This window comes from Pongo abelii, chromosome 5 (genome assembly GCF_028885655.2).
Source record: "Pongo abelii isolate AG06213 chromosome 5, NHGRI_mPonAbe1-v2.0_pri, whole genome shotgun sequence".
In the NCBI taxonomy this organism is placed as follows: Eukaryota; Metazoa; Chordata; class Mammalia; order Primates; family Hominidae; genus Pongo; species Pongo abelii.
In genome coordinates this window covers 31,249,704-31,260,402 of record NC_071990.2, presented here as the reverse complement: position 1 = coordinate 31,260,402, position 10,699 = coordinate 31,249,704, and the positions used below count along the sequence as shown (strand labels likewise).

At 48.6% G+C, this 10,699-nt stretch overlaps 1 protein-coding gene across 1 annotated transcript; it reads right to left on the bottom strand.

Annotated features, from left to right (window-relative positions):
- Positions 1-1,133: 1,133 nt before the first annotated feature.
- On the bottom strand, positions 1,134-8,109 carry LOC134761658 (uncharacterized). Its single transcript, XM_063725436.1, has 2 exons — positions 7,171-8,109; positions 1,134-2,738 (listed from the first exon to the last, which is right to left on the bottom strand). The coding sequence occupies exons 1-2, from the start codon at positions 7,787-7,789 to the stop codon at positions 2,338-2,340; spliced, it is 1,020 nt and encodes a 339-aa protein (XP_063581506.1). The 5' UTR covers positions 7,790-8,109; the 3' UTR covers positions 1,134-2,337.
- Positions 8,110-10,699: the final 2,590 nt, after the last annotated feature.

Sequence of the window (10,699 nt, the reverse complement as noted above, 5' to 3'; positions counted from 1 at the left end):
CATGCAACATTCTAGGTCTCACTGGTGCTGGACATCTCCAAGCTGAACTGAAGTGATCCCTGCTGCCAGCCAGAGGGCCTGGATGTCTCGCCAACAAGCCCTTTTTTATTTCACTGATCTGCCATTTTTAATGTCCAGTCATCATGCTTGGAATGCCTGGTTATAGTCCCCATGACTACACATCCATGTGACCACACATCCTGCACTCAACATGGATGGCCTCTTGGAACGTCTCCCGTTCTCAGAGGAGACGTTCAGAACACACTCCTCTGAGACTCAGAGGAGTCTCAGAACACACAGAGCCTGGAGGGATGGGGACTGTTGGCAAAAGTAGATCTAATGTGTCCCTCAAGGTGAACAAAAATCTTTGAAGAGATTACTTGATTAACAAACAAGTGCTGGGCGCGGTGGCTTATGTCTGTAATCCCAGCACTTTGGGAGGCCAAGGTGGGCTGATCATGAGGTCAGGAGTTCGAGATCAGCCAAGCCAGTATGGTGAGACCCCGTCTCTATTAAAAATACAAAAATTAGCTGGGCGTGATGGTGCACGCCTGTAATCCCAGCTACTTGGGAGGCTGAGGCAGGAGAATCGCTTGAGCCCAGAAGGTAGAGGTTGCAGCGAGCCGAGATCAAGCCACTGCACTCCAGTCTGGGCGACAGAGTGAGACTCTTATCTCAAAAAAAAAAAAAAAAAAAAAAAAAGTTACAATAGCCAGTAAGTACAGATCAGGTGCAGTCCTGGGAGGGACAGCAAAACAAAAAGTGAAACAGAAGCAGCAAAAGTCCCAAGGCTGAATAATCAGGGCGTTCCATCCAAATAAGGTAATTGTAAACATTGTAAAAGCAGCAGCCAAATGGAAAGCAATCACAATTAATTGCTCAAAGAATGTGAGTGAGTTAAAAGGTCCTCCCCCAAAACCTTAATAGAATAGATCTGGGGAAAGCAGTGATAGTCAATCAGGGGTCTCGGGCTGCCATAGTACTCACCAGGAGTGAAGGGAAACTGAAACCAATGAAGCAGACAAACCTCTATCTGAGTCATGGCACCGGAAATGTTGACAGCTGTTGTAATACCTTGGTTCTTGACTTCTTCATTTAAAAGAATGTAAACAACAAACATGCAGCAAAGGAGATGAAGTACAAAGCAATTTATTACAAAGGAAAAATATTATTTTGAAAGTTAAGTGCAAAATAAACTGTACACCCTGAGAGAGGATTCAGGGTGGGCTGCTCCTAAGAATGAGACAGCATTGATTATTGCTGGAGAAACTCCCTTTATGGGAGTCTTACATGATTATTCACAGGAGGTGGGTGGGAAGAGGTGTTACTAGCAAGCATGTTCTGGGTGGTCTTCTGGGTGCACGTGTGCAGTAGCTGTACATGCTTGTTCATACATCTCATGACTCATTAGCATCTTAAATCTCCACCCAGGGCTGTATTTTTTTTCACTATTGTGATGAGCAAAGGGTCAGTCTGAGAACAGGTGGAAATGCACATGTTCTGTACAGGGTAAACTCCCTATTGGAGATAGCTTTGCTTGAATGAGCCAGACTACAATGTGAATGCTAGAATTTATTGTGTTGATTGGGTGGTCATCACCAGTCGCTATGTCCCGAGGACATGGTTACTTTTTTCATTACCTATACTTCCTCAATTCCAACACCTGCCTGAGCTTACAAAGGCAAATAAATGACTCATTTCAGCACCACCTTAGAGCTTATTCAGTGCAGCCTTTGACATCCCTCAGAGGAGAAGTAAGTTTTCCAAGCATGATTTTATTTTGTAAAGCCTCCGTTTGTTCAGCCTGCAGAGCTGAGACATTGATAATTTTATTCTCAAATATTTAGAGACTTTCTTATAATAAGATGTTCACATCTTGGTAACAAATTTCACTTACAAAATTTGCCAGAATAGGCAAAAGGAAAGAGACAGCAGGAGGGATCACTAAGATTTTTCTTTCCTGTGGAGTATTTCACTGTTCCTGCTTCTCTTTTCACTTTCCTGGGCTTGGGAGAAGGGCAGCTCCCTTGGACAATGAAAGAAAAATGGTAATACGGAAACATCTGTCTTTATCACCTCCCCCAACCTTTCCATTCTGCTCTGGCTGTGCCCATTCTCCTTCCCATGCCCTGGCCCATAAGCCTTTTCCTTCTCCCAAGCTCACCGAGAGCCCAGACTCTCACCTAGAGCTGCCTCCTCAGTGGGAAGTGAGTCATCACCTGCTAAAGGGTGGAAGAAGAGAGAGAGAGGCCAGAGCCTGGGGATGGGGCAGAAGGTGCAGCAGGAAGGAAGGTTAGAGTGAGAAAAATTTCCAAATAAGGGGTGATGTGTGAGTGCTCAGAGGGTGACTGAGGACATCCCCAGCATTTCCATTGAGGAGGGAGGAAGGAGGGGCCCTTGGGTTCGGGGCAGATGCCGGCAGGGTCTGGATGAGATGCCCCCAACCTCAACCCTGGTCCTCTGAAAACACTTCACCCAGTCACACTGAGGAGCCCCTCCAGGCCCAGGGGCCTCTCCAGGTAGGCGTATCTCAGCTTCTCTCTGGAAGGACCCCCACAGCTGCCCAGCCCTGGTATGTCTCATCTCCCTGGTTCTGGTCCCCTTGAGTCTTGAGTCCAGGGTTGGCTCCTTCCCCTCCTGCAGCCGGGTCAGAGTGAGGTTGGCAGATGAGAAGCCAGGTGCTCTGCATGGCAAGGTGTGGTTGCCCTCAGGGTCCTCCTTGTCAGGGACCACAAGCCCTGGGGAGGAGAGAGCAGAGAGGTGGAGTGAGGGTGGGACACACTTTGGCCTCCCCTCCTCTCCTAGTCTTCCTCCACATGCCAGTGCCTTTCCCTCCCCAACTCCAGCACTTCTAACAGCCACAGCAGGAAGGGTAGACCTGGGTCCCCAACATTCTTTGAAGAAGTCTTTCCATAAGTGTGTCCACCTCCATTCCCACTGCCGCTTTAGGGCCTGCCTCAGTGCAGACCCCTGGGTATGTACAGAGCATGGGTGTACATGAGGGTGATTCTTCCTTTGCACATACCTGCGTGTCTCAGTTTCTCTCCTCTTCAAGTCTGCTCAAATGGCACCTTCATGAGGCCCACCCTGACCACCCTACTTAAAATGCCACCTCTATTACTTTGCATTGATTGTCAACTTTGCATTATTTTTTCCTTTTCTTTTCTTTCTTTTTTTTTTTTTTGAGATGGAGTCTTGCTCTGTCACCAGGCTGGAGGGCAGTGGCGTGATCTCGGCTCACTGCAACCTTCACCTCCTGGGTTCAAGCGATTCTCCTGCCTCAGCCTCCAGGGTAGCTAGGACTACAGGTGCATACCACCAAGCCCAGCTAATTTTTGTATTTTTTAGTAGAGACAGAGTTTCACCATGTTGGCCAGGATGGTCTCGATCTCTTGACCTCGTGATCCACCCATCTCGGTCTCCCAAAGTGCTGGGGTTACAGGCGTGAGCCACCATACCTGGCCTATTTTTTCTTTTTATCACCTATCACTTTATAAATATAAAAGTCCTTTTCCAAAGATGGCCTCAACAATATCTCCCATCCCACATGCTCTTTAGCAATGTGACCCTGCCATTCCCTATCAAGAGCCGATGCTAATCCCCCTCTTTTTGGATCTGGAACTTGCTTTGGTGACTAGAACATGAGGAAAGTGATGCTGCCTGACTTCTGAGGTTCCAGCATAAGATGCCTTGTGGTTCTGACTTGGCCACTTGAAACACCCGGACCCCAGGTGCAGAGCCAGAAGCAGCCAGGGCACGTGGAGAAGCAGGTGGAGGAGAAACCAAGTCACCTGGTTCACAGCCTCAGTGAGTTCCCAGCCAACAAGCCAGCACCAACTGCAGCTCTGTGCAGGAGGCTCTTGAATGTGTTGGACCAGCTGGGCTCCAGATGATGGCGGCCCAGCCCATGCTGTATGGAGCGGAAGAGCTGCCCAGCTGAGCACAATCAGCCCACAGAATGAGAGATAATATAAAGGTTGTTTATAATATATCTATTATATAATATATCTAATAGATATATTATATATATATTTTATATATATATAATATATCTAATAGATATATTATATATATATTTTATATATATAATATATCTATTAGATATATTATATATATATTTTATATATATATAATATATCTATTAGATATATTATATATATATTTTATATATATATAATATATATATTTTTTTTGAGATGGAGTCTCACTCTGTCACCCAGGCTGGAGTGCAGTGGAGCGATCTTGGCTCACTGCAACCTCCACCTTCTGGTTTCAAGCAATTCTCCTGCCTCAGCCTCCTGAGCAGCTGGGATTACAGGCGTCTACCACCACGCCCAGCTAATTTTTGTATTTTTAGTAGAAACGGGGTTTCATCATGCTGGCCAGGCTGGTCTCGAACTCATGACCTTGTGATCTGCCCACCTCAGCCTCCCAAAGTGCTGGAATTACAGGCGTGAGCCACCATGCCTGGTGTTTGTATGCATTAAGATTATTTTTTGCCCAGCAATCAATTGCTGGAACACATCCATATAATTCACTACTGTTATTATATTTTTCTTTATTGTCTTTCAGATTGTAAGCATCAGGGAGCAGGTGTTAGTCTCTTTTGATTAAATGATCACCAGGCCTAGAAAAATGCCTGGCACAGAAGCACTTACTAAATATTTGTTAAATGGATGAATAAATGATGTGACCAGAATTCCTTCATACTGGGTCCGAGACTGGAAAGGGGGAGTTACTGGTTTGGTTTTGGCACTTGTTTAGTCAGCTTGTGCTGCCATAACAAAACACCACAGACGGATTGGTTAAACAACAGATATTTCTTTCTCACAATTCTGGACCCTGGAAGTCTGAGGTTAGGGAACCAGCAGATTCAGTTCCTGGTGAGGGCCCTCTTCCTGCCTGGCAGACAGCTGCCTTCTTGCCATATCCTCACGTGGTGAAGAGAGTGGGGAGCTCCAGTCTCTTCTTTTTCTTAAAAGGACACTAATCCCATCATGGGGGCCCCAACCTCTCAACCTCTTCTGAATCTAATCACCTCCCAAGATGCCACCAGTCTCAAGGAGTTTACTGTTACAGTGGCAGCAAAGATGCTTGCTACAGCAGGTTGTAAAATTAGGTGTCATCCCAGTCAGTGGGGAGAGGACAGGTAATTCAGGGAAGGGGACCTGGATAGAGCTCACCCATAGGATATGGCAGGTCCCAGAACTCTATTGAAATCAAGTCTGGACAAAAGTCAATAATATTCTTCTGACCGAATTCCTTTCAGTCTTCCTGAGGGATGGGCAGGCTCATTCCAGAATAAAGAAGATGCGTGGGGTGAAGAAGACTAGTCCCCAAGGGCACTGGCCCAGGACACCTAGGTTCTACTGGTCACCAACACCCACCCAGATCTCTCCTGGGTGGAGCCTTGTTCCAAGCCTCTCACAGCCCTTGCCTGCATTCCCGTGGTGCTCACCGTGGATAAGACGGCCACAGCCAGCCTCAGAGCCAGACTGTTAAGTGAAACCACTGATCCTTGCTGAATTACTTCCTTGAGGCTGAGATAAACTTCACATTTCAGCCTCATTAAAAAGATTAATTGTAAATCCAAATGGCCTGCAAATCTATAAACAGTCGCTCAGTTGATTAGCCAGAACATTGAGGACTGTTAATCATACAGGAAAAGGGGCATTTTGGAGGTGAGAAGCTGAGGAGCCTGAAACTGTTTCCATTGTTTGTGAAAGTAATCTGACAATATATGAATGAAAATACCCACCACCCCCTGACCCAGCAATCCAAGGTGGGAAATATCTCTTTCTTTTTTTTTGAGACGGAGTTTTGCTCTTGTACCCCAGGCTGGAGTGCAGTTGTGCAATCTTAGCTCACTGCAACCTCCACCTCCCAAGTTCAAGTGATTCTCCTGCCTCAGCCTCCCAAGTAACTGAGATTACAGGCACGTGTCACCATGCCAGGGTAATTTTTGTATTTTTAGTAGAAATGAGGTTTCACCATGTTGACCAGGCTGGTTTCGAACTCCTGACCTCAAGTGATCCGCCCACCTCAGCCTCCCAAAATACTGAGATTACAGGTGTGAGCCCAAACTCCTACTTTTAAATCACTGCATAATAGTCCATAGTCCATTGAATGGAGTATAGCAATAAACACTATTACATATTCTGAACCTCAACTCCCTCCCTCCCTCCCCCCCTTCCTTCCTTCCTTCCTCTCTCTCTCTCTTCTTTCTTTCTTTTTATTTTTTGACACAGGGCCTCACTCTGCCGCCCAGGCAGAGTGCAGTTGCGGGTCAATCATGGCTCACTGCAGCCGCGACCTCCCCAGACTCAGGTGATCCTCCCACCTCAGCTTCCGGAGTAGCTGGGACTACAGGCATGAGCCACTCGCCTGGCTAATTTTTTGTATTTCTGGTGGAGAAGGGGTTTCACCATTTTGCCCAGGCTGGTCTTGAACTCCTAGGCTCAAACCATCTGCCTGCCTCACCCTCCCAAAGTGCTAGGATTATAGGTGAGCCACCACACCCGGCCAACTGTCTTTATTTCTGTAAGAGATATTTCCCGGCCAGGCGCGATGGCTCACACCTGTAATCTCAGCACTTTGGGAGGCCGAGGTGGGTGGATCACCTGAGGTCAGGAGTTCGAGAGTAGCCTGGACAACATGGCAAAATCCCGTCTCTACCAAAAATACAAAAATTAGCCGGGCGTGGTGGCGGGCGCCTGTAATCGCAGCTACTTGGGAGGCTGAGGCAGGGAGAATTGCTTGAACCCGGGAGGCGGAGGTTGCAGTGAGCCCAAATGGCGCCACTGCACTCCAGTGCATCACCCAGATGCACTCCAGTCTGGGTGACAGAGCAAGACTCTGTCTCAAAAAAAATAAAATAAATACATAAATAAATAACAATAATAATATGTAAGGTTTGTTCCACGGCATTTTGAGGTGATGGCAGGCAGAAATAAAGCCAGTCCCACCCTTTCTGGGCTAGGGAAAGCCGAGATGGTCTTCGGCTCCGGGTGAGTCACTCACCAGGGTCCAGGCCTGGCTGCCCGGTCCCCTCCAAGCCTCCCAGGTCTTCTGTCCAAAGCCCTCCCCCTCCAACCCACCTACAGCCCCTTCTGCTCTGCCCCATCAACTACATTTTCTCCCTCAGCACTCGCCTTAGATTCCTGGACTCACAGCACAGAGGCGACTTCCTCCTTGCAGACTTCAGGCGCCACTGCGGGGTCCGGAAAAGAAAGAGAAACGGCCCAGCGCTGTCGCTTACATAACCCAGGGCGGGGCTGCGCTCGGCGCCCGCAAGCGTTTTGAATTCTGCGCCCCAGAGTTCACTGAGAGGACTGGGATCACCCGTCACCCCGCCCTGGTCTACGGAAAATGACAAGTGTTTACTGATATAGAAACGGAATATATAGAATATGGAAACGGAATATATAGAAACGGCGCTGTGGGCTAGGGTGGGCGGAGCTGCCTTCAGGCTTCTGGTCTCCAGCAGCGGGAAACTCACACCTGCCGCTGTGAAAATGCAGACCCGCGGGGCAGGAATTCCGAGTCCAGCCTGGGGCGCGATCTGTAATCTGACTCGCTTGAAACACCGCGGCGGATTCGGAGCCAGGTGACTAGGGAAATGAGCCTCAGCCCCTCCCACGGGCCGCCCACGGATTCCAGGATCCGAAAACTCTTCTTGCTGCTGCGTCACCCCAGGAAGGCAGCGCCCGCCTCTGGGCTGTTCTGATGGAAACTGGCTCCGCCGTCCAGAGGAAAACCCACAACTAAGGGGCCAAGAAAAAGCCTCCATGGTCGCGCCCTTTCAGTGAGGATCCTAATTTATACCCCGAGTGTAGCCCCCATCAAAGTCTGCAGTGACAGCCGAGCGCGGTGGCTCACGCTTGTAATCCCGGCACTTTGGGAGGCCATGGCGGGCGGATCACTTGAGGTCAGGAGTTCGAGACCAGTTTGGCCAACATGGTGAAGCCTCTTCTCTACTAAAAATACAAAAATTAGCCGGGTGTGGTGGTAGGCGCCTGTACTCCCAGCTATTCGGGAGGCTGAAGCAAGAGAATCGCTTGAACCCGGGAGGCGGAGGTTGCAGTGAGCTGAGATCGCGTCACTGCACTCCAGACTGGGCAATAGAGCGAGATTCCGTCTCAAAAAAAAAAAAAAGAAAAAGAAAGAAAAAGGCCAGGCGCGGTGGCTCACGCCTGTAATCCCAGCACTTTGAGAGGCCGAGGCGGGCGGATCACGAGATCAGGAGATCGAGACCATCCTGGCTAACACGGTGAAATCCCGTCTCTACCAAAAATACAAAAAATTAGCCGGGCGTAGTGGCACGTGCCTGTAGTCCCAGCTACTAGGGAGGCTGAGGCAGGAGAATGGCGTGAACCCAGGAGGCGGAGCTTGCAGTGAGCCGAGATCGCGCCACTGCACTCCAGCCTGAGCGACAGAGCGAGACTCCGTCTCACAAAAAAAAAAAAAAAAAGAAAAGAAAATCTAGAGTGACGTTCACTGAAATGATACTAGACCAGCCGGGACCCAGAGCGCTGCGGCTCACAGAATGCGGTGACAGCGCCGCCTCGCGTCCCTTTCTTCACCTGCCTCAGGCAGACGTGGTCACGTGTGTTGGCCTCCAGGCTGGAATACACTGGGGATTAAATGCAGAGAGGGCGGAGAAAGGAGGGAAGGATGGGAGGACGTGTTGAAGAAAGACAGGAAGAGCTGGCGCTATGGTTCATACCTGTAAAACTAGCGCTTTCGGAGGCGAGGCAGGAGGATGGTGTGAGACCAGGAGTTTGAGGTTGCAGTGAGCCATGATCGCACCACTGCACTCCAGCCTGGACGACAGAGTGAGACCCTGCTTTTATATACTTTTCATATTTTCTGTAATTAAGCAAGTTTTACTTTATTTTAGGATAAAATATCTATTGTGAATTTTAAAAACATGTAAAATAAAATTTTAATTAAAAAGCCCAAATGTTCTTTTCCAACTTATCCTGAAGGAAATGCCTGTTGATGGCGCATTTAGAAGGAGAAAAGGAACTCATTTATCCCTTGAAGACCTGAGCCCTGCACATATCAAAACTGTACATTCGTTGTGGAGCAGTCTTCTCTTTTGAAATGTAAACACTACTTCCCTAATCTTCAAACCAGCCATTGTCACTCCTAGTGACACTTCCATTGGATAAGCTCCTTACTCTCACTGAAATTGGTCTCAGAGTTGCAGCCGAGCATTGCGAGCCACGGCAGAAGTCATTGTGGGGTTTGCACTAAGCTGATGTGGAAGGTACTCCTGAAAGGTAGTGTGTGACCAGGTGGGCTCTGGAGGGCAGGGATGTGCCTGGTGAGAGGACAACAAGACAGATAGGAAGGTTCCAAAAGCAAACTTCAGGGGGCCCTGTGCCCAGCATCGGGATTTAGAAAATCTTCTCCCAGCCACTTTTGGCCTGCTTTCATTTCGCTTTCCTGTCCACCAGGCCATTGCAGGCAGTTCCTTCATTGAATAAATATTTATCAAATACCTACCACGTGCCAGGCATTGTGTTTAAGGAGCTGGGCTGAGGTAAGAGGAACCAAACCCCCCTTGCGCTCAAGGTTGTCCCAGTCTTGCTCAGGCCAGGATCAGTAAGGAAACCGTAACACTAATGGTTGGCAGGACATGTACACATGCTTTGCAAACTCACAAGTAGACCATCTTCTCTGACCTAGGAGAAGGTTCATAAAAGAGACAATGTTCAAGCTATGTTTTGAGGTATAAGTAGGAGCCCAACAGGCACCTGGGACAAGAGAGCATTGCTCAGAATCCAGAACATGAATTTCTTTCCCTGGGCCAGGCCAAGAATCAGACTAAGCTTATTGAGGAGCCAGGTGCTTCCTGGCAAGAAAGGGTGTACCACATCTGAGTATTCCAAAATCACAGCTACTCAATGTTGAGACTTAAGACAGACAGAAAAAGAGAAAGGCCTGATTCAAAAAGCAGAATTCTCCAGGGGTGGGGGGAGGTTAAACTGCAGTTTCTGATATAATATGTGTGGGCCAGGCCAGAGAATTGCATTTCCTTTTTTTTTTTTTTTTTTGAGATGAAGTCTTGCTATTGTCCCCCAGGCTGGAGTGCGATGGTGCAATCTTGGCTCACTGCAACCTCCGCCTCCCGGGTTCAAGCGATTCTCCTGCCTCAGCCTCCCAAGTAGCTGGAATTACAGACACCTGCCACCAAGCCCGGCTAACGTTTTGTATTTTTAGTAGAGACAGGGTTTCACCATGTTGGCCAGGCTGGTCTCGAACTCCGGACCTCAGGTGATCCGCCCGCCTCAGCCTCCCAAAGTGCTGGGATTAGAGGCGTGAGCCACTGCGCCCAGCTGAGAATTGCATTTCTAAAAAGTTTCCAGGTGATGCCAATGCTGTTTGTCCCAGGACTACACTTTGAGAACCACTGCCCTAAAGCAACCTGGTTTGATCTCTAATAACAGAAGAGAACCAGGAGAGCACTATGAGGCAGAGGTGCAGAATAAACAAGACCATACTCTGCCCATCCTGGAGAATTTGCAAGCCCAAGGCTGCAGCGTTTGAATCCCTTGGGAGTCCCGGGAATTGCAGACACCCAGGAAGAAACTGAATGTGGGTCGGAGGGTGATGCATGCCCTCTGCTTCACACAGCACCTGGGGTTCCTGCCACTAGACAGTCTGGCCCCCGCACCCTCAGTCCTTCCCACCC

Bases quoted from the DNA above. Each gene is read 5' to 3' on its own strand.
- LOC134761658 (XM_063725436.1), bottom strand. From the start codon at position 7,789: ATGGAGGCTTTTTCTTGGCCCCTTAGTTGTGGGTTTTCCTCTGGACGG. The intron at 2,739-7,170 runs GTGAGTCCAGGA...TCTCCTCCCCAG, and splicing joins GAGGAAGTCGCCTCTGTGCT to GGCTTGTGGTCCCTGACAAG.